The sequence below is a fragment of the Neofelis nebulosa genome, chromosome 12 (genome assembly GCF_028018385.1).
Source record: "Neofelis nebulosa isolate mNeoNeb1 chromosome 12, mNeoNeb1.pri, whole genome shotgun sequence".
Lineage (NCBI taxonomy): Eukaryota > Metazoa > Chordata > Mammalia > Carnivora > Felidae > Neofelis > Neofelis nebulosa.
In genome coordinates, this window is record NC_080793.1 from 35,430,281 (window position 1) to 35,453,984 (window position 23,704).

Here is a 23,704-nt window from a genome sequence, read left to right on the forward strand (position 1 = left end):
CCTAGGGGTTTCAGACCAGGAACTAAGACCTGGAGGGGTAGAGGCTTGCCCTGTGACCTGCAGCATGACAGAAACACACTGGCACAGTTCGAGACACGGGTGTTCCTGTTGGCCTGGGATTTCCTCTCTTTGGAGTCTGTTGTGTGTGCCCCAACAGTCTATTTAATTTCAATCTTTTCCTCCTCTTTAGGTTTTACCACAGGAGACTAACTCCATCCTAATCTGAAATGAATTATTCATGCTTCTGAAAACGCTAGATGCCTGCCTGATTTATTTTTCAAATAATACATCTGAACAGAAATTCACACAAGACGGGGCAAACAGAATTTTGAGTTGAATGCCCTGCCCCAACTGTTGCCCGATTTATCATTTCAAACCAGTGTGTGGCCTTGTCATCATCCCGTGGAGCCCCAAATCTAACCCCACGCACTAATTAGATGCCAAATGCCTGTGTCTGACAGTCAAGATTTGCCTATCAGACCCTGCCACCTGACCTTTACGGTCTTCTGCTACTGTGACTTTCTCCACTAGTCCAAATTCCAGTCATTCAACCCAGGCCCAGCTCAAACACCTCCTACCGTCTGAAGCCATCCCTCGTTCTCTCTCAAGGGGAAAAGGCCCTCATGCTTCTGAATTTCCAGAGTCCTTTGTCTTTACACCCTTCATTAGATTCTAAGTTCCCCCAGGGGGCTTGGGCATGAACAATGGCACACAGCAGGTATCTCAGAAGAGTTTGCTGAAATTAGGTGGCACGGTCTCCTACATCCCAAGCAGCAGTTAAACAGCCAGCTCAAGCAGACCAGACAAAATTTTGGAGTTGATAGTTACAAAGCGCACTCTGGACAAGTGGGCAGGGAAATCCACCCACCGAGAGCTAATCCCTGACTGATGCTTCCACCCAGTGGAAGTGGCCTCTTGGACTAACCCACATCCTTCCCGCGTATTTCAGCAGCCTCCAGAAGTGCTTCTCCTCTCCTGGCTGACTTTTCACGTTTCCTTCAACCCCTCACACCTGTTGTGTTGCCTTCCAGTTTACAAGTCAGAGTCAGGTCATAATTCGTAGTGATTCTTACAACAGCCAAAAGATGCACACAAGGCAGGCATTACTTTTCGGACAGGGATTTGGCGCTTAGGAACCAGTGACTTGTCCAGGGTCGCTCCCAAAAGTGACAAGGCTATTACTCTACTTAAGCCTCCTATCTCCAGGTGCAGTAGAATCCGAGACCTGCAGTTGTCTGAGGGAACAGTTTAAGCGTGATCTGTATGTCCTAAAGCACACACAGGTGTTCCTCTGTGGCCTGAGGCATCGGTAGCTGACGAAAGGCCCCTGGGAGGGTGTCATGAAATCTAACCGAGGCTACAGAGGGGAGCCAGGCGGGGCACTTTCAGCGCTTGCCACCCACAACTGTCAATGCCCACCGGCCCTCCCCCAGACTGGACGCGGGAGAACGCGCTGGCTTCTCGTGGCACGGCAAGGCCACCGAGTGGCGCCAAGGCAACGGTGTTCTCGCTAGTAGAGACCCAGTGCCTTACGACAGGTGTGGTGGATGACCCTACACCTGCCCTGCGGGTGCCAAGAGTACTTGTGCGGTGTCACCTGACTCTCCGCGGCTTTAGGGAGGGGCCGCGCGGCTGCGACTGCCTCACGTGATCGGGCTCCGGCGGCGTCGAGCGCGTCAGGCCACGCCCCGCGCGCCGGGTCGGTCACGGCCTGCGCCTGCGCGGCCGCTGGCTCGCCGGCTAGCCGTCCTGCGGGCTGGCGGCTACCGCGCGGAGCCGGACGCCCGCTGCAATGGGTGAGTGCAGGAGGCCGGCGAGTGGGCAGCACGGGCCTTCCCCCGGCCTGTGGGTTGAAACAGCGGAAGCACGAAGGACGGTCTGAGGAGGTCGCCCTGCGCGGGCCCTCTGGCGCAGCCCCTGGGGCCCACCCCTCTCTGCGCGCTGAGTCGCTCCCGCGCGCCCTCCCGGGTGGGGCCCGAAGCCGCAGGAGCCGGAGGAGGCGCCGCGCGCGCGAAGGGTCGGTTCCGCGCCCACGCGGCTCCCGGCTCTCCCGCTGGCCCTCCGACTTCGCAGGGCTTCGCGGGGCGGGGGGGTGCCATCTGGCTGCCGGAGCGAGCCTTTCCGGCGAGGGAGACTGCGTTCTTTCGGACGCGCCTCTGCCGGGGAGGTGCCTCACGCCGCGCACAAACCGTAGGGCGGGGAGGGGCCCGCTGCGCCCGGGGAGAGCAGCGCTGGCGGCGCTGGGACGTCGGAAGGGCCCCAGCTCCTCGGGGTTTGGGATTCCGGGCCTCCGGAGCCTGTTGACTGTCAGAGACGGAAGGGCCTTCGGTGATCCTGCCCAATTTCCACCCCTCCCCCTTACGCCAGATTGGGGATATGGACGTTCAGAGGGCGGTAAATTCAGCTACAGTTAGGCAGTGCTTCTTCTGCGACACCATGTTGCATTGCGTTGTGGGAAACTCATTTGTACAAGGCTTTCGGGGTGGGGGGGGGAGAAGCTGGCAGGCGGGCGATGTTCATTCTGAATCTCTGTAGCGATTATTTAGCACTGAGCTTAGGTAGGGGGAACATGTCGGTGCCTCAGCTGTATTTACCCTTTACACTTAACCTTTATTTTGCCCCGTCAGCTATACACAGCTGGTCTTAATTCCCACCCTTGGTTTCTCTTGTCAGCAGTGAAACAAGCCCTGAAGGTATATGCGTAGTGACCTTGCGGGTTCGAGGCTCCTCCGCCTTTGCTTGGAAAGGGATTCAGTAAAATCAAAAGGTGCCAGAACTGGTCAGGTCCCCTAGTGGTTCCAAAGCACAGGTTAGGCACTTTGGATCTGGAGTCACGCTTATGATTTTTTCTTTAAATGCACTAAGCTGTTACTGCTGACCGGAGGTATTTGGTTTCTCCTTTGATAAAGTAAGCTTAGAGAATTGGATTTTTAAATTAGGGACGTTGCTATGTGTATTCTAGCAAGATACTGTCATAACTAGGACTGGAACCCACCCAGACCGATCTGGTTCTGAATGCTGACTCAGACCTGCTGACTTGTGGGAGTTCACATCCTTTGAGAATTACACTTGCCTTCCCCCCACTTTTTGCACAAAGACCTTTGTGCTGGGATCATATCTGGATCTTGTTTATCCGTGTGGGCTGTAAATTACAGTGAGTAGACTTTACACTGTTGGGTTGTGCAGCAAAAGTTTCACACTTGTTGCTTGAAAGTCAGCTTGTTAACTGTGCTTCCTATTATTGATCAGATAGGTTGAGTGTTTTAGGTAGCAAATAGGATAAAATTTTGTTAAGTTTTGCAGTAAATTGCACAGAATTATCCATGTTAAGGAATTGAAGTATAGAGGTTAGTTTAGTAAAGAAATTGAGCCATGTTTGCAATATAGATAAACATTGTAAAATTCTAAACTCCATTTTCACAGAATACTGTGCACCCCATCCTTCTGTTGCTAAATTAGGAACCTATTCATACCATTCTGGTGTGTAGGATGAAACTAGAGGGAAAGCTTTAGTTTTATTTCTTTTCCCATGTGCATCTGGTTTCTTTGAAGACATCAGTCTCAGGAAGTTAAAATTTAGAGGGAAAGTTTTAAATCTATGAAGTCTAGGAGGGTTTCATTACCTTCCTTTTTCTATATCCAGCCCTGTTAATTTGATACTCTAAATGTAGAGTGATGTTCTTAAAATATCTTAAAATAGTTAAATACAGTGGTCAGTAAGCGACTCACTTCTATGAGCCACAGTTTACTGTTTGTTTAATAACAGTCTCCATTATTACAAAGAGCTGTGACAAACTAGATGAAGTAACTTTAATTTGCAAATTTAGAACGTAAATCATTCCAGGGGTCCCTGGCTGGCCTAGGAGGTTAAGCATTTGACTTGGGCTCAGGTCATGATCTCACCGGCTTAGGGTTGGAGCCCCGTGTGGGCTCTGTTCCAACAGCTCAGAGCCTATTTCAGATTCTGTGTCTCCCTCCCTCTCTCTGCCCCTCCCCCGTGCAAACTGTTGCACACTCACACGCGCGCTCTCTGTCTCTCTCTCAAAATATTAAAAAAAAGAAAAAATCATTCCAGTCAAAACTAAAAGTGAATATGGACAAAATTTGGTTAGTCAGGTGTACAAATAACTTGGTTTGTATTATCAAGGAACAATAGATTGTTAAACAGCTTGTAGGTGGTGACTGTAGAATTTCAAGTCTGTTATGTATTTATTTAAATGAAATTTTCTACATTCATAAGTTGTCACAGTATATTATGTAATCTATACATTAATCTGAGTATTCTTAGTCCTGAGACGGAAGAAGAGCAAAGTTTTACATAGATATAAAGCATTTGTATGCTAAGTTTTTAAAATGTTGGTTGATCCTAGATTGGCGAGTGTAGTACTTACAAATTTTTAAATTCACATCTGTCAGCTAAAACAGTAAGAAGTAATGATGGAGAAGACTAAGTGATTAATAATTATTAAACTCTGTACCCTGACAAACTTCTCAACCATCTTTAGACTTTTTCTTTTTTTAACTAAAATGCCATTGGTTTCTTTAACTGGTTAAAAGCACAAAATGTATGAGGCAGAAGGTGTGTTTTAAACAAATTAAAAAGCTGTGGGTTTTCTTTTTTCAGTTCTCCCCAAGTCATATAAAATACCCACAAAAATAATGCATGATGGAAAGCTGTCCTATACAAGCACTTGTATCCTGAATTCAGGGAAACAGCTATTGAAATAGGAATTAGCATAATAAAGTCAGCAACAGGTTAATGGTTTTAAAAATGGAGTCTTTGAGGCACCAGTCAGGCTCAGTGAGTGGAGCGTGAGACCCTTGATCTCAAAATTATGGGTTCGAGCCCCACATGGGATGTAGAGATTACTTAAAAAATAAAATAAAATCTTAAAAAAAAATACTGAGTTTTCAAATGCTGCATGGCATGATGCTATACTATACAAAGACTGAAGTACTGCTACGGAGGAAGGAGGAAGTCTGTATGGCTTTTAGCAAAAATGCTTTAACAGAAAAGCAAATCATAACAATGTAGTCATCAAATCAGGGAGGCTGTAGCTAGATACCAGAGCTATGGCTTCTCATATCTGTGCTAGAAGATCCTGTTTCCCCAGGATGGACCAAAATTTCAGGACAAAACAGGGACTTTTAAAAAACATTTCTTTACCCATTTTAAGTTCTCTGTTTCTTTCCCTTTCCCCCTGCATTTCAGCATGATCTAGCAGAAAGATGGCTGCCAATGGCTATTTTATTATTCTTTCTGTGGCGAGATTGTCATGGAGCCTGGATATTTCAGGTTTGTATACATCTCTTCCCTTTGTCCTGCTGTGGTCAAAAAACTTAGTAATGGACTTCATATACTCAGCTTGTTTTGCCGCTGCCGCAGCAGCAACTGCTGCTGCTTTGTTCTCCCACTAATCAAGGTCAGCTTCAGGGTGTATTTATCGTCAAATCTTTTGTGACTGGAGGACGACTGCCAGATACTGAGATCTGTCCTTGTCTTTACTGTAGGCCACAAGAAAGATGCATAAATAGAGGATGTGAGACAGGCAAAGCTAAAACAGGCTTGGATTCTGTAGCTGGGTGTGAATAATCCCATCTAACTTGAGAAATTAGAATACAATAAGCCTAGATAAAACAAGAGAAAAGAGATAAAGAGGAAAAACATTTAACAACTGAAAAATAGTAAAACTGGTAAATCTGAGAGCTTGTTTTTTTTTTTGCTGAGATGGGGGAATGTAAATTTGATAAACTGCATGCCCTGCTCAAGACTAGAAGTATTTTTTTAAAAACAGCAAGTACTATATAAGACTATATAAATAAACCAGATTTTTTTTTTTAAAGGGAATCCAGTTACCAAAATGACTCCAGAAGAAAGAACCTAACAGACCAGTAACAATGGAAGAAATTGAGAAAGTTACCAAAAAGCTACCATCCCCCAAAACACCAGGCTCAGATGATGTTACAGGTGAATTGTTTTAACTTTCAAGGAACAGATAATTTTGATAAGATTTAAATTGTTCACCAGCATAAGGAAGGAAAAGTGACAGATTCTTTTTACAAAGCCAGTGGAACATTGATGCCTGAACTTGGCCTGAAGAAGGTACTAAAATTGAAAACTTGGTATGTTCTCATGATGTGAAATTTTAAAATATTAGCAAATGGTATCTAGCGATACATTTAGTGATACGTTAGCAAATGTATCTAGTGATACATTTAAAAAAAACATTTCATCATTTCCAAAGAGGATTCATTCCCATATTACAAGGGCAAGTAATTAACAAGAAATATGCTAACATTAACCCATCAGAGAGGAACAGTAATAATAGTTCATCCATGTTGAGCACCTCTGGTGCTCTGGACTACTCTCCTGGATACTTTACATGCAGTAACACAATTAATTGAGCCAACCTGTAAAGTAGGTAACATCCCTATTTTATAAATGTGGAAATTAAGCCATAGAGACCTTGAGGAACTTGCTGAAGGTCACACAGTGGGTATGTGGTAGAGCCAGTATCTGACCCCGGGCTGTAAGCTGCAGCTCTTAAATGTTATACTGGCTCTGTCTCTTGTATTCATATGATCATCTCAGTAGCTCCCTGAAAGCGTTTGACCAAAGTTCCTGATTTAGTGGTGGTGGGAAGGGTTGAGGGTGGTTGAATTTCAGTAAAACAGGAATAAATATATTCCTTTCCCATGTTTGAAAATCCTCTAAGCCCTTACCAGTTGATCATTAGTACTAGAAAAGTGGAATCCAGTTTTAATGGGAAACATAATTTCCTAGTAAATAGTGAGGTAAAAGGGCTTAAGTTATAATTAAAGATACAGTTCTTAGGATGAATGCAGGATGAAGTGTTGGGGTTTTTAATGTAATTTGATGAAATGTGGTAGTGTTGGAAAGGCATGCTTCACTCCATGTTTGCAGCACAATCCTAAAGCTGGGTAGGGAGAGATGACAGAGAAGTTTACTTGAGTGGGTGCAGATGTTATAGGGGCCAGTTAATCAAACATTTTTGTGTCATGATGATCTGTTCCCTGTAAACTGCTAGGACTTAGATTATGAATACTCTGATGACAACTTCTTATCTCTCACACCAAAAAACCAGTGTCATATTTAACATTAATTCCTAGCAAAGTTCCCAGAAATGTCAAGAAAAATATAAAGAGGAGTGCCTGGGTAGCTCAGCTGGTTTAGCATCCGACTCTTGATTTCGGTTCAGGTCATGATCTCACGGTTCGTGAGATAGACCTCCTTGTTGGGCTCTGCACTGGCAGCACAACTGCTTGGGATTCCCTCCCTCCCCCTCAAATAAACATTAAAAAAAATACATGGGGCGCCTGGGTGGCTCAGTAAGTTAAGTGTCCAACTTCGGCTCAGGTCATGATCTTGCGGTTCGCGAGTGTGAGCCCCATGTCAGATTCTGTGCTGACAGGTTGGAGCCTGGAGCCTGCTTCAGATTCTGTGTCTCCCTCTCTCTCTGCCCCTCCCCTGTTCATGCTGTATCTGTCAGTCTGTCTCTCAAAACTAAACATTAAATAATAAGGACATTCACTATTACCATAATTTTGTTCAGGAAGTATTTGTGAGTCTAATAAGATAGAAAAAAGACATATAGAGGAGAAATAAAAATAATTTGTGGTATTTTATATGGTGGAAGCTGAATCAAATCCAGTCCAGAAAACTGAGAAGTTGCGAGAGGATTCAGTAAATTGGCTGGTTCTGACCTTAATACACAAAAATTGGTAGCTTTTTTTGTATGCAGACAAAAAGCAGTCTGAAAATTAATTGGAGGGAATCAGCACATTCATAATAGCAACCAAAAAGATAAACTAGACACAAATTTCAGTATCTATATGGAAAAAAAAAGTTTACCAGGAAAAGCGTGAGAGCCAGAAAGCCGAGAATTCTTAGAGTATGGGGAAGCCCTACCAGATGGTGACACGTGTCCTGCCGCCATAGTGGGTCAGAGCAGGTTGGCGCGAGAGAAGTGCTTGTGCTGCTCCCGGGGCAGAGCGAGTGCGGAGGGACCGTGCACATGCCTATGAGCATTTAGTTTATGCTCACCAGTCACTTCCAGAGGCATCTCTTCTCTGCCTCAGGCCTTACTGTGTCGTTTGACAGATCACAGTATGGATGGATGATAAAGCTATAGAGGAGAGCAGCTGTGGGTTACTTGTTCATAATTTTAGAGTAATGATGGCCTTCTGAGGACATTACAAAACCTAGAAGCCAAGATGAATAGATTTAATATCCAAATTGAGAACTTCAGCACCACAAAAAAGATAAAACAGAGAAAGTATTTGCTGCAATTTGATAAATTTAACTAGGATGGACTTCTTTATATATAAAAGGATTTTACAAATCAGAAAATTTTTTTCTGTGTACAAGAAAATGGGTATCGTGAAAATTTATAGTAAATCCAAATGGTCAAAAATAAAAAGTGCTATATTTTAATCAGAAATTTTAAATGACAGGCACCTGGGTGGCTCAGTCGGATAAGCGTCTCACTTCGGCTCAGGTTACGATCTTGCGGTTTGTGAGTTCAAGCCTCGCATCAAGCTTCCGGCTGTCAGCACAGGGCCTGCTTTGTATCCTCTGTTTCCCTCTCTGCCCCTCCCCTCCTCACACGCTCTCTTCTCTCTCTCTCCCAAAAATAAATAAAACGTTAAAAAAATTTTAATGACAAAATGAAGGGTTTTTCTTTACCCATCAGATAGGCAGAAATTACAATTAATACCTGCTGCTGGAAATGGTATCAGAACTGGTACTGGCATACATGTAATTTAAGGTGTAAATCATAATTTTTCTGAGGCAATTGGGAGTAGCTATCAAGTAGTATTTGAGCCAGCAATCCCATTCTAAACATTTACCCTACAGACAACCTTGTGAGAGTTCACCCAAGCAAGGTGTATGTACAAGGCGGCCCAATGAATCAATCTTTAAAAAAAAAAAAAGCAAACCTAAACAAAAAAACAGGGACTAAAATAGGAGATAGAATAAATGATATTTAATACATCCAGTTGTTAGAATGCTATGCAATTATCCAAAATACTGGGGTATCTCTGCTGTTGTTAGAAAATTCCAGAATGCATTGTATCACTAGTGGCAGGCTGACTAGTAAAGAGGCTCTGGTGTGAGTTAGGCAAGCCTGAAGAGCCCTGAGCCAGGGCAGCGAGCCTGGAGCAGAAAGACGTCTGTCTGTTTAGTTTATTTACAACTTTATTTTCTCTTTAAAAAAAAAAAAAAAAAGTTTTTTTTAAATGTTGAATTTCTAATGTGTACTTTTTTCCCTAAAAATTAATACGTGTTTCTTTTGTGAATTTCCATTTAAATGATTCATTTGTTGTTTTATTGGATCTACAAGCAGCCCAACTCCAAGGAATGTAGCCTCTCTCTGTCGAACATACAGGTGACTTCATAGTTTAACTGTTTTCATACTTGCCAAAATTAGAAATAATTCCTCTCTCTGAACCAGGCCTTACTGTATTTACATTGCAGTGGAACAGATTTTACTGCCCCTTGAAATGGATAGACCATGTAGCTAAGCAGCATTCAGATGCATTTCCGCTCCTTGCAGTGCCCCTGCCTGAGGGGGATGGTGTGGCTCCCCTGTGGGTGACAGTGAAAGATTGTCCCCCTGGCACTGTCATTTTCTGTCAGTGTAACCAGGGGATTTCGTGGCAAGAAAAGTTTCCTGACCCCTTTTAGGACCTTCCTTAATGGCAGAGTTTGGGCCTGCAGTGGTGTCACGGTTTTTCTCAGCTGAGGGCAAGTTTATCTTTTCTAATAGAAGCATGGAGCAAGCCAACTGGAACTCCAAAACAAAGAGACTTTGGGCCAAAGGTTCAGTGTTACATTTTCTTTTTAGTGTAGTCTATCTCATGGGAAGAGGACACAGATGCTAGTAAAGGAAAATAGCTTGTTTTCCATTTGCTTCACATGAGAAAGGGAAAAATCGTACTCCGTAGTGTCAGAGGGTCTTGGAATCTTCCTGAGGGTCTCTGATAATACCGGTCCAAGCCTGTTTCTCTTTCCACTGCCACCCACCCATCTTCTACCCACACGGTGCTCTAGCAGAACATACTGGAATAATTCCTCCAGAATGTGATACTGCTGCTCCTTTGACACAGGACCTACACCTTAGCCTGTGCTGCCTTCTTTGGCTGAAGGTGCTTCACCCTATTTGCCCACATGTCCTGTCCTGCCCTGTCAGACTGCTAGTTAATGATGACCCCTTCCTCTGTGGGGCCTTTATGTACCTTGTGTCTATTTCTGCACTTGGCATTCATCACACTGCAGTCTAATTGTCTGCATGTCTTATCTGCCCTGAGGCCAGGGTTCTTGCTTATTTCTAGTCTCTGACACGTAGGGCAGTGCCTGAATGTGGAAGGAATTGCATAAGTTGGTTGAATTTAATTTTCATAGTATGCTAAGAGTTTATTTTAAATGCTAAGAATTTAATTTTCATAGTATGCTAAAATCAGTAAAGAAGAACTTCCCAACAAAAGTAAAGTCATCTTGACAGTGTTCTCCTAGAAGTCTGAATGAAACAAACACAAAAAACATTGTTATTAAAAATTTAGGGAGGAAACCAGTGGGAAGGCTGACATTTGTTGACTAGACCCTCAGTGCATTGTTCACTGTGTCCCCAGCATTGGGGTTAAGACTCTTTAGTTGACTTTCACTTGGATTGTGCATGGCAGATGACATTGGCTTCAGTTGTAAGTGTGGAAACTGATCCTCAGAGAGATATAGTAATTTGCTTACTTTGAAACTTTGTCTCATTGGTCTGTCACTGTTGGCTTTTTGTTACTCTAATTAGAGCTTCATTATTGTCATCTTATCTTTTGAAAACAGTTGAATAGATTGACACAAATTTAACTTGAAAAAATATAGAAAAGAGGGTCACCTGGGTGGCTCAGTTGGTTAGCTGTCTGACTTCGGCTCAGGTCATGATCTCACAGTTGATGGGTTCGAGCCCCGCACAGGGCTCTGTGCTGACAACTCAGAGCCTGGAGCCTGCCTCGGATTCTGTGTCTCCCTCTCTCTGCCCCTCCCCTGCTCGCACTCTTTTTCTCTCCAGAATGAATAAACAGTTAAACCATCTAGGTCTTTTTTTTTTTTTTTTATCTAGCCAGTTTGTTTTTTTATTTATTTACCATTAAAATCCTTACATGTAGTGTTTTTATGTGTGTGGTAAAAAACACATTATGAAATCTATTGTAAGCAATTTTAAGTGTACAGTTCAATAATGTTAAGTATATTTATACTGTTACAGAACAAATCTCCAGAACTTTATCGTCTAACAGAACGGAATCTATGCCCATTAAGTAGTAACTCCGTGTTCCCCCTTCCCCAAGCCCCTGCTGACCAACATTCTACTTTGTCTCTCTGAATTTGACTACTTTATATAAGTGGAATCACTTATATAAATATATATATTTGTCTTTTTCTGACTTTTTTTTTTAATATGTAGTAGCATGTGACAAGATTGACAAGATTTCCTTCCTTTTTAATGCCACGTAGTAGTCCATCATATGTATGCACCACATCTTGTTTACCATTCATCAGTGGACATTGTGCTGCTGCTTTGTCTGTCTGTTGTGAATAGCCCTGCTGTGGGTGTGGATATGTGCATACCTCTTGGAACTGGCTTTCAGTTCTTAAGGATACATACCTAGAAGTGGGACTGCTGACTCCTATGTTCTGTTTTTAATTTTTTGGAGAAATGCCATACTGGTTTAGTGGCTACAGCATATTGCATTCCCACCAGCAGTGCACAGGGGTTCGCAGCTCTACCCACACTTACTTTCTGAGGTTTTTTGAAGAGTAGCCATCCTAATGGGTGAGATGATCTCATTGTGGTTTTGATTTGCATTTCTCTGATGATTTAGATGTCAAGCATCTTTTCATATGCCTGCTGGCATCTGAGTATGTTCCACAGTTTTGTAGGTATCTCTCACACCTGGCTTGAAAGATGGGTGGAGTCTCCTCTATCTTTTTTTATATCTCCTTTGGAGAAATCGCTGGTTCAAGTCCTTTGCTTATTTTTTAATTGGGTTATTTAATGGTTTGTTGACTAGCCTCATAAATGTGGTCTCATACTGTTGAGGAATTAAAACCAATTGAAAAGTATTTTGCCTGTGGAGGGGCCTGGCTGACTCAGTCGGTGGAACATGCAACTTTTTGTTCTTGGGGTTATGAGTTTCAGCCCCATGTTGGGTACAGAGATCGCTTAAAAAAATAAAGTATTTAAAAAAAATTTTTTTTAGCCTGTTAATATAAAACATAAAATTGCCATCTAGTTCCCCAGTGAAGATTATTTCTGGGCTGTGGGTTTGTTCTGGATGATCCAACTATCTGGATCCTTTTGGGAAAATCAGACTTAAATGACTGGGGTGGTCTTGCCACTTTAAGGAAGCAATTGCGTTCTTGAGGGAGGGCCTTACCTTAGTTTTACTCAGTGGGCTAAGCCTTTATATTTAGGCTTCACATCTTCTTCAGCAGTCATATATAGCCACTTTTTGTCCAGGGCAGCCTCCCAAAGTCCTTGCTATCCTGTGGTATGATAGCGGGAGCATGAACTCTGGAATCAGACTTAGGATGCCAGCTTCACCAGTTACTTTCCGTACCTCAGACAAAGAAGAATATTGGTTATTTCATTGGTAAAACTTGGAAAATAATGTTTACTTGATGGAATTGTTTTGAGAATTAAATACGTGAAAATGCAGTGTATAGTACATATCTGCAGGCCTTCCATGACCCTGTTCTTCCAGCCTCTACCTCCCAAAGTGCATGCTCAGTGTCCCTTATCTGTAGCAAGGTATTTATGCTCTGGTGTATTTGTTTTCCTTGGCAGTCTCCTGTTAAATTGTGAGCTCCTTGCTTTGTTTGTTTGGTTATGGTTTTGTTTGTTTTTTTAAGTTAGGCTCCATGCCCACTGTGGGGCTTGAACTTCCCACCCTGAGATCAGGAGTCAGATGCTCTACTGACTGAGCCAGCCAGGCAACCCATGAGTTCTTGCTTTTGAATCACTAGCAATTTGTAGAGGGCCTAGTTCAGATTAGACACCAATAAGTAAGTGTTAGTGAACAGAATGAATGCGTGATTTGATATTTTATTTCTCAATGGAGGACTTTGAATTTTTTTCAGAACGATAATGGTATGTACCATTATGTAGTTTACGGCACATGTGAACTAGTCCAGGAGTTCTCAAACTTTTTGGTGTCTCAGGACCCCTTTATGCTTAAAAATTATTGTGGGCCCTATTTATGTGGATTATTTATGTGAGTGCTTATGTATGTGGGTTAGTTATTTATGGTCTTAGAAACAAAAACAAAATTTTTAAATATTCACTTTAAAATATCAATGGTGGGGCGCCTGGGTGGCGCAGTCAACCGGTTAAGCGTCCGACTTCAGCCAGGTCACGATCTCGCAGTCCGTGAGTTCGAGCCCCGCGTCAGGCTCTGGGCTGATGGCTCGGAGCCTGGAGCCTGTTTCCGATTCTGTGTCTCCCTCTCTCTCTCTGCGCCTCCCCCGTTCATGCTCTGTCTCTCTCTGTCCCAAAAATAAATAAAAAACGTTGAAAAAAAAATTTAAAAAAAAATAAAATATCAATGGTAAACCCATTGCACGTTAATATGGTAACATGTTTTCATGAAAAATAACTGTTTTCCAAAAAAACTTAATGAGAGAGTGTTTGACGGTATTGCAGGTCTGTGTAAAAGAGAGGGCATAAAAGGTGGGTGGAGTCTCATCTCTGCGTCTACTTTGTGTCTTTTGTGAGAAGTTGTTCTAGTTGAAGTATAAGCAGAAAATCCCACTTCCCACAGATAAGCGGCTGGAAAAGGAAAGACCTTGTGGACCCCTGCAAGGGTGTCCGGGACCTCCAGGGGCCCTCGGCAAGTACTGTACCAACTACTCATCCAGTCTAAAAGGGAAACGTAATAGTGTTACAGAAGTTAAAGGGTCAAGGAATAGTTGCACATGTTTAGCCCTATATATAATGGTTACCTATTGTCATTTTCTTATTTGTAGGTTAAAAATATCCTTCATGAAGAAGAAAGATCTTAAGCAACATGGTGGATTCAGAAGCTCATGAAAAGAGGCCGCCCATCCTGACATCTTCCAAACAAGACCTGTCACCTCACATTGCACATGTAGGTGAAATGAAGCATTATCTGTGCGGCTGCTGTGCAGCTTTCAACAATGTAGCAATCACATTTCCCATTCAGAAGGTGCTCTTTCGGCAGCAGCTGTACGGAATCAAAACCCGGGACGCAGTGCTTCAGCTGAGGAGGGATGGCTTTCGAAACTTATACCGCGGAATCCTTCCCCCACTGTTGCAGAAGACCACCACGCTGGCGCTTATGTTCGGTCTGTATGAGGACTTATCCTGTCTTCTCCGGAAGCACATCAGTCCCCCTGAGTTTGCAACCCGTAGTGTGGCAGCGGTACTTGCAGGGACAACAGAAGCAATTTTTACTCCGTTGGAAAGAGTTCAGACATTGCTTCAAGACCACAGGCATCATGACAAATTTACAAACACTTACCAGGCTTTCAAGGCACTCAGATGCCATGGAATAAGAGAATATTATCGAGGCTTGGTACCTGTTCTTTTCCGTAATGGATTCAGCAATGTCCTTTTCTTTGGCCTTCGTGGCCCCATTAAGGAGCATCTCCCTACCGCAACCACCCACAGCGCTCATTTGGTCAATGATTTTATCTGTGGAGGTCTGTTGGGTGCCATGTTGGGAATCTTGTTTTTTCCAGTTAATGTTGTAAAAACTCGCATGCAGTCTCAGATTGGTGGAGAGTTTCAGTCTTCTCCCAAGGTGTTCCAAAAAATCTGGCTAGAACGAGACAGAAAGCTGACAAATCTTTTCAGAGGTGCTCACCTGAATTACCATCGGTCCCTCATCTCTTGGGGTATAATCAATGCGACTTACGAGTTCTTGTTAAAGATGATTTGAAAGAAACCATCAGTTAAGTGCCATTTATTAACTGCATAGACCTAAGAAGAATGTAGTTTGGCTTTGTTCCTAATTGACCAAATACAGGTTGTCGTAAGTTCAGGGCACAATGAATTATGGGGCAGAGCTGTTTTCCTTCAGCACCAACAAATTCAGAATAAAAGGTTCTAATAGGAAAATTTAAGGGGTTTTTGGTTTTGTTTTGTAATCATTATCTAAGAACTTTAGGCTAATTGCCTGGTTAATAGCGATCTATCTGATGGCTTTTGACAAGGAAAGCTAATAGCCAAGATATGGTTCTTTTCTCCAAAAGTCTTTAAACCTTCTGTATTGAAACATCAGTGGCCATGACCAGCCAGAGAAAAGGCTCTTAGAGCCCTGTGAATTCTCAGGCTTTCTTCTCTTACTCCATTTCTTCTCTGCTTTTAGGAGTTGCAAAGGGTAGTGTTCGTTAAACATAAGCATATAATGTGGTAGGACAGAGAAGAGAAAAACAGCTTATTAGGTGTAGGCTTTTCATGATAAATTGTTTGTGTTAGTTTTGAAACTAAGTACATGTTGGGATGGTCATCATCCAGACTATTCAGGCACAGTAGGGCAGACCCAAGCAGCAGGTGAAAGCTCCCATTTTGCTTTCTGAGTTGGAAAGTGTTGTTTAGTTCTGAATGTGACCTTAAACCCTTCGAATGCCCTTATGTTAATTTCACTTATTTCATTGCCAAAAGATGGGGAGACTTACATTTCGTCACAGGTGTTTGATCCTGTGAAGAAATTTCACATGAATTGCGTATGGATCAAACTCTGGTTAGTTTAGTTCTTTGTTGCCAACTTAGTGAAGAGCTTTAGGAGTTTGGGGAATATTTTCACTTTGAGTCCTAGTTTCTCATATTCAAGTATCCTGTTCTCTTGAACTCTCCTTAAAAAAAAAAAAAAGATAAATACTTGCATAATATTGAATTTTGGAAGTCTGTTAATGGGACTCTAGATTTTTCCCTCCTGGTTTCTAAGTGTTACAGAAGAGAAAAAAAAAAAACCTCAGGATAGCTTTCACTCCAGAGTGTTAGTTGTCTTTTTTATTTTACTCTTGGAAATGGAGACTTCTATTAGGATTTTTACATTTTGGGAACCCAGGTTTTACCATTTTATCATTAAAGCCATTTGAGGTGATAAAATCTAAATCAAGATATTTAGAAGGTTAATTTTAAATGCTAGAAGTTGGTAATAGCTGGATAGCATACTCATCCCCTACATAACAGAGAAAAACTTGTTGAAGGAATCAGATTTTAAAATCTTTTGCCCTGATCAGTAAGGCAAAATGCCTCCTATTTACCAATTGAATAACTAATAAAACCTGAAACATCCTAGAAAAGTGGTTTATCAATCTTTTAAAAATCCCCATCTGTAAATATGTAGTTAAGATTGCTTGCCAGCGTCTGACATGGCAGAGTAGTTAAGTTTCTTATTACCAGTTTTTCCTCATTCTGGGTAACTGCATATGAATATGTGCATACACTGACCAAAACAAAATCAGGGTCTCAGCTGGTAGTTTACTCAGTTTCTGGGCAGATAGTCCAAAAGAGATGTTTACTTCTAAATGCAATATGGCTGGTCACATAAGCATCCTTCCAACCTTAAAGGATTGGGAAGCATTATCAAGCATTTGCCAGGCAGTAATGAGGCCCAGTAGCTTTACAACAGCCCTGTTTGAAAATGTTGTGTTGGAAATGGCAGTTTACTTTGAAAACCAAGATGCAGATGTGAGGATTTCAGAAAACAAGGATTTGACACCGAATAAACGTGAGTAGCATCTTTGGCTTATTGAATGGAGTCTGGCTTTGAAGCGGGTTGAATTTGGGGGCATGAATGACAAAGGCACTGGTGCTGGAGCACTGACAGTGTGTGTAGGTGCTCAGCGTGTGGCAGGTGAGTCAGCCTGGGGCCATGCTCTGGGAATGGGCTTCCTTTTGTCTATACACTCCAGTAAGGTGATGGATAACCAAGTTCTGAAGCACTTTTGTGAAATAGAAGTCAAGTGAGAATTTGAAAGGGGGATGCTTTGGTTTCTGCAGTCTCAAACTTGTGGCATTTAAAAACAATAAATATTTTTAATGGTTTTAACTCCTAATATATTTGGATTTCTTTGTCACTTTTTACAGCTTCTGAAGACCAAACTGCAAATACATTACCAGGGATGGTTTCGTGTTGTCCTATAGACCTTTTAAATTTGACAAAATTCAGCAGAACTTGCTTGTGGTAGCCAACAGCTTTGTCTGAACTTTCAAAGAAGTCAAAGTGTTATTAATAAGAGATTCTAACTATTGCTTTTTTATCTTCAGTATGAACTAGTAATAATTTTGAAAAGGCAAACATGATTGAGTAACTATCTGAAGAGCTTTAAAAGTGGCCTTTTTGTTACATAGGTGGCACAGATGCCTTATGAGCACAGGGCCCTTCTGGTTCTGCCTCCCATACTTCAGCTCTGATGCCACCAGGAATATGTTACGGATTCTGTATTTAACACACTTAGGAGTGGTATGAGCCCTTAGGACTGCATCACAGAGTGAACGCCACCTTTATATGGTGGCAGGTTTGTGTGTCTTTGTTTCGTTTGTGGTTGGAGACAGTTGATGTTTTTGTCTCAATAATCAATATTCTTCTTACCTTATGGTTGGTTATGTAATTACCTGCTGTATATTGTAAACTGTGCAATAAAACAGAATTGTGTATATAGAATCATCTTTGGAGACCTGAACTTTCCTAGCTCGATGACAGGGGTAATACTCCGCTCTAGTGCTGTGCAAACATGTAAGGGAATCGTGGGTGGCACACAGGATGTGTGGAACGGGTCAGCCGATCACACTGCTGGAAATGGCAGGTCAGCGCAGATGAAATTGTGTAGTGAGGGGTATGCAGTCAAAATGAAGGCGAGACAGGCCATCACATGTGAAGAAAGGGTGAGCCCTCAGACTTGATTTCCTTTAAATTAAGATACTGTTTTCTCATGTGCATATAAATGCATATTAAAGACTTGAACAGGCATTCTCTTTAAACTTGAGGACTTTTCATTTTTAATACTGTCATTTTTGCTTAATAGTAAATATTTGCTTGCCTAAGTGACTCCCAAATTGTGGGGGACTCTCCACGTGTCCCTTTTTTTAAAGTATCATGATGAAAAGTGGTTAAGCACACAAAACTGTTTTTGTTTGATATTTTGAGTTTTGTGACTGAGTTTAAATGAAATCTGTTAAATGTGTTCGAGTTAACATTCTTCTTTTGGTAATTCTGTTTGGAATAAAGTTGTTTGTTTTTTTTTTTTTAAGTCCATTCTATTTGGTCTTCTACTGTGGTTGGGTTAGGGTTATTGGCACAGCTTTTCTGTGGTTCAGGCTTGTCACTGTTGCTAACCATTGAGCACTCTGCTTTGACTGTAGCACCTTCACCTGTTAACTTTGTAGGTAGAACAGTCCTTCGTTTATCCGTCTTTGGTCAAGAGGAGTTCCAGATAAGTTAATTTTCCAGATAGCTTAATTGCAAAATATTTTTTAAAATGGTTTTTCTCAAATAAACTTTTCCCTACTAAGTATAAGCTTAGTAAATGCATCTTATCAGTAATTTCTGTGGTATAATGTGCCTTCAGGTCACACCTACCCCCACGCTAAGTAGTCTGGACCTTTGTGCTGTTTTGAGTTTTTTATATCTACGTTTGACTTCCCAGCTACGCCATTCTGTTAGGAGATTGTGAAATTATTTTAGCTACATTGTTTACGCATTAAATTTTCAGGTGCTCCCCGTCTCTAGGGACAGTCGCGGCTGCCTGGTGAGGACCACTAGGAAGGGGAACAATTGCCATAATGTTTCTAAAACTACAGTTTAGGGCTGGAATTCATTATATATACTCTGAACTTCCGAACTGATAAAAGGGGTGTTGTGCATGGCATGTGATGCGATGCCGTTTCAGCCCAGCTGCTGGGGTGCTATTCTAGACTACTGAGCGCATTTCTCTGTGTGACCAGGTGTGGGCAGGGTGCTTCGGATCTCTAAGAGGTGGGCACCCAACTTCATTTAGCATCTGAAATTTCCAATGGGGACATTTTTTCCAGTGAGCATATCTGATTTTGAAGTAGAAACTGAAGATAAAATAAGATTTTTTCTAAATTCTGTTCCTTCAATCCATTCTGCATATTGCTTTAAGACTAATTCTTTAGATGAACAGATCCAGGCCCCCTCCCCTCCCCACCTCCCTTCCTGTCATCACTGGCTAACATGGTCCTGCTCAGTCCCAGCCTTCTTCCACAGGAACTTGGGTGCTCTCGCAGCCTCCGGCCTCTGCCCAGGCCACGTTCCCCTGCCCTGAGCACAGCACCCTTCCCTGATGGCTCAGTAACTCCTGCTGAGGCCTTCAGATCTCTGCTCCAGCGTCACTTCCCCAGGGAAGCCGGCTCCCACTTTCAGGACTAAGTCAGGTTTCCCTTCTCTGTTCTTGTGCCACCATGTTCCTGTTTTTCATAGCACTTAATTGTTTTAATTGGACTGTGATGATTTGATGTTTCCTGCCCCTTTTGAATGGCAGCCACATGAGGCGGGGGCTCTGCCATAGCTTCCTGTTTCAAGTGTCCTGCCCAGTGCCTGACACCTGGTGGAGCTCTGATTAACAGTAAAGAATCAGTCAAGAGAGTAAAAGGACATGTGGATATTCAGGATCATGGCATTCTGGAATAGCCTTTTTTTTTTTTTTTTTTTTTTTTTGTAATTTTGAGACAGAGACAGAGCCAAGTGGGAGAGGGGCAGAGAGAGAGAGGGAGACACAGAATCTGAAGCAGGCTCCAGGCTCTGAGCAGTCAGCACAGAGCCCAACATGGGGTTCGAACTCACAAACCGTGAGATCATGACCTGAGCCGAAGTCGGATGCTCAACTGACTGAGCTACCCAGGTGCCCTAGCATTGTGGAATATCCTGTCTGACTTTCCTTCCTTGATGGGTCATGGAGGTTGTGTAAGGACGAAACTTTTACACTGCTTGGGCTGCCATAGTGAAATACCACAGACTAAGTGGCTTAAACAACAAACATTTATCTATCTTCAGTTCTCGAAACTAGGAAGTCCAAGCTCAAGGTTCCGGCAGATATGGTTCCTGGTGAGAGGCCTCTTCTTGATGTGCAGACTTCTCACTGTGTCCTCATGTGGCAGAAGGAACCTCAATGAGCTCATCTAAACCTAGTCACCTCCTGAGAGCCCCACCTCCAGGTACTGTTACATTGGGGGTTAGGCCTTCAACATACAATTTTGGGAGGATGGGGGGCACAAACATTCAGTCTGTAACGTGTAAGCCTGAATGATGAGCCTAATGATTATTTCCTTAAAATAGTGTTGTTGACTGCTTGCTGCTTTGTTGCTGTTGAAGTGCCACGAAGGCAGTGACTTGTTTTAATTGAGAGCAAATCACAAAGCATTTCTATAGTTTCATGGCCAACAGAAATAAAAGTTTCAGGGCACCCAGGTGGCTCAGTCAGTTAAGCGTCCGACTTTGGCTCAGGTCATGATCTGGTGGTTCCTGGGTTTGAGCCCCGCATCAGGGTCTGTGCTGACAGCTCAGAGCCTGGAGCCTGCTTCTGATTCTGTGTCTCCCTCTCACTGCCCCTCCCCCACTCGCGATCTGTCTCTGTCTCTTAAAAATAAACATTAAAAAAAAAAAATGTTTCAGTTCAGGTACTCTTTGGGAAACCAGTCATTATTAGCAGTTCCTTGTGGTTGTGTAAGGCGGAGGACTTGCTCCTGATCTGAAGCACACACTAAAAAATGGGGAATACATTTAGTTACATGGAGATGCTACCTTTTTGTTTCATATGACACTAGGGGAGAACTTCTTTCTCTTTCAAGGGTCATCATAGCTACAGTTGATAGGTGGCTCCTGGTATGTAGCTTCCTTCTTTCCCTTGGGCTAAAAGCAGCTTTGGAACTTTTCCTACTCTTCTAGAACAATTGAACAAGAAATTTCCAGGTTTTCTTGGGCTCCTCACTCCCCACTAAAAAATAGCCGTAGAATTTTGGGGACAGATGGTAGGGAGTAGTGCGTATGTATGGGAACCAAATGCTTTTCATTTGTAACGTCTGCATAAACTATGGAGGTAAAGGGTAAACAGACGTTAGGAGGCGAGGGCCTGAGTTTGGAGGTGTCCTAGGTTTCGTAGGCCTTGAGAAAGCATGGGTGAAGTCCAAGACCAGAGATTTGCTGGATGTGTGGAGCTCTTCAAAGCTTCTGCTACTTGTGGTCCAGGAACAGAAAAGCATGTTGTTTTTGTGATTGAGGGCAATACTACACATATTCGAGTTCATGTCAACTCAAACTAGAGAAAAACAGAATCCTTATTAATGGCAGTTTGTGCCTTTTATAGTTTTTCCCTTGTTTATTTTGTTTAGCAAATTTGCCATGCATCCATCTGCTCAGTACTGGAGAGCTGCCCTTTGAAGGACAATCATTTTGAGTTAGAAGATTCTAGACTTGTGGGAAATACAGAGCATTGGCTGCCCGAGACCAATTCCTAAGTAAAAATGTAAACCTCCCTTGATTCCTTACTGACTCCCACGCTGGATTAGGTCTTCTGTGGCATATGATGACTGTTTCACCCCTGGCTCGCTCTCCATGGTGTTTGTGCTGTATCCTTCATGCATCCTTCAAGACCATGTGAAAACTCACTGAGGGCAGGGACTCTGATCTTTTTATCCACGGACTAGAGGTTCTCATAATAAATATCTACTCAGTGAATGAATCCTCTGATCCCAGATGTTGTCTTTATCACTGTTATTCTCCCTGTTTCGGAGACACTTTCAATTCCTTAGGAATGTCTTTTAAAATCATCAAGGAAGAATGCATATTGTATGATTCCATTTATGTGAATTTCTAGAAGAGGCAAAAAAATTTGTGCCGGAAAAAAGAAAACAGTGGTTGCATCTGGGAGGGAGGGAGGGGAAGTAGACTGGAAGGGGCATGAGGGAACTTTCTGGGGTGACGGTAGTAATCTATATCTTGATAGGGGTTTGGATTACACAGGTGTGTACATTTGCCTAAACTTCAGAAATATACCATTAATACTTGGGCACTTCATCATGTGGAAAATTTAAAACAAAAGAAAAAGATACTAAACGTTAATGACATGTATTGCTGAGGATTTTTAGGGTACAGATATCTGCAATTTATTCAAAATACCCCCAAAATTAAGATCGATTGATGGATGGGAGTATTAGACAAGCGATAGAACAATTAGGAAAATATTAAGGATAGAATTGTGGTAAACATGTTCACTGTAAAATTCGGCTTTGCTGTATGTTGAACATTTTCATAACAAAATGCTGAGACACATTAGGGGCTTTATCACAGAATGTGCCATCCACATTTACGGACTGTGTAGTTTCAGTGTGTGTGTTCTCAGACTTGCACAAAGCCGCAGGATGCAAAGCCCTCCTTGCTAGAGGGGAACTGTGGCAGTTCCCACTGATCAGAGAGTATGGTGGCCACCTCGTCCACTGTGCACAGATTGTGACAGGGCTAATCAACTTACTTTTTTCTTAGACTGCCCCAGAGGTGAGCGGTCTGCCCATCCCTTGAAGGGACAAGCGGAGGGATCATGATTTACCTGCCAATACACTGTAACTTTCCATAAATGCCAGGAAATCCTTTTAATTACACACATTTTTTTAAATGTTTTTTTTCATTTTTTTAAGAATCTTAATTTTTGAGAGAGAGAGAGAGAGAGAGAGCGCACACATAAGCAGGGGAGAGGCAGAGAGAGGAGGGGACGGAGGATCCAAGCAGGCTCTGTGCTGACAGCAGAGAGCCTGATGCAGGGCTTGAACTCACAAACTGTGAGATCATGATCTGAGCCAAAGTTGGATGCCTAATCAACTGAGCCATCCACGCGCCCCATACATACACTTATTAAGTGTGCACACACACAAGATGAGGTAATAACTGCTTAAACATAAATACAACATTTTCAGAACAGATCTGATACTTTGTATTTAACTTTTTAAAAAAAATTTTTAATGTTTCTTCTTAGATACAGAGTGTGGGTGAGAGGGAGGGTGGGAGAGAGAGAGGGAGGGAGACACAGAATCGGAAGCAGGCTTCAGGCTCCGAGCTGTCAGCACAAAGCCCGACACCGGGCTTGAACTCAACGAACCGAGAGATCATGGCCTGAGCCGAAGTCGGACACTTAACCGACTGAGCCACCCAGGCGCCCCATGTGTTTTAACTTTTAAGAAGTAATCCTTTAACAATGAAATTTGGATCCTTCATTTTACCCCAAAATGAATCTTTATTATAGTGAAGGGCTTTTTGCAAATTAATGTCAGTGTGGCAGTCTAGTGTACCCGTAATTTAAATGGCTTTCTTAGAGAAAGACAAATATCCTATGACTTCATTCATATGTGGAATTTAACATACAAAACAGATGAACATAAGGGAAGGGAAGCAAAAATAATATAAAAACAAGGAGGGGGACAAAACATGAGAGACTCTTAGAGAACAAACGATTGCTGCAAGGATTGTGGGTGGGGGGATGGGCTAAATGGTAAGGGGCATTAAGGATTACACACCTGTTGGAATGAGCACTGGGTGTTATACACACAGGATGAATTACTGGAATCTCCTGAAATCATTGCACTATATGCTAACTTGGGTGTAAATTAAAAGATAAGTAAAATTTTTAAAAATGGCTTTCAACAGAGGTGATTTC

The 23,704-nt window shown here is 42.5% G+C and overlaps 1 protein-coding gene across 7 annotated transcripts; it reads left to right on the top strand.

Annotated features, from left to right (window-relative positions):
• The first annotated feature begins 1,687 nt into the window (after positions 1-1,687).
• On the top strand, positions 1,688-18,284 carry SLC25A51 (solute carrier family 25 member 51). 7 transcript variants are annotated; one of them, XM_058694856.1, is made up of 5 exons: positions 1,688-1,796; positions 5,213-5,296; positions 5,845-5,968; positions 9,369-9,410; positions 14,039-18,284. In XM_058694856.1, exon 5 carries the CDS (start codon positions 14,080-14,082, stop codon positions 14,971-14,973), a length of 894 nt encoding a protein of 297 aa, XP_058550839.1. In that variant the 5' UTR covers positions 1,688-1,796; positions 5,213-5,296; positions 5,845-5,968; positions 9,369-9,410; positions 14,039-14,079; the 3' UTR covers positions 14,974-18,284. The 7 variants fall into 7 exon arrangements, with proteins under 7 accessions (XP_058550839.1, XP_058550840.1, XP_058550843.1 ...); XM_058694859.1 differs by lacking the exon at positions 1,688-1,796 and adding an exon at positions 2,372-2,394; XM_058694857.1 differs by lacking the exon at positions 9,369-9,410.
• The last annotated feature ends 5,420 nt before the right edge of the window (positions 18,285-23,704 follow it).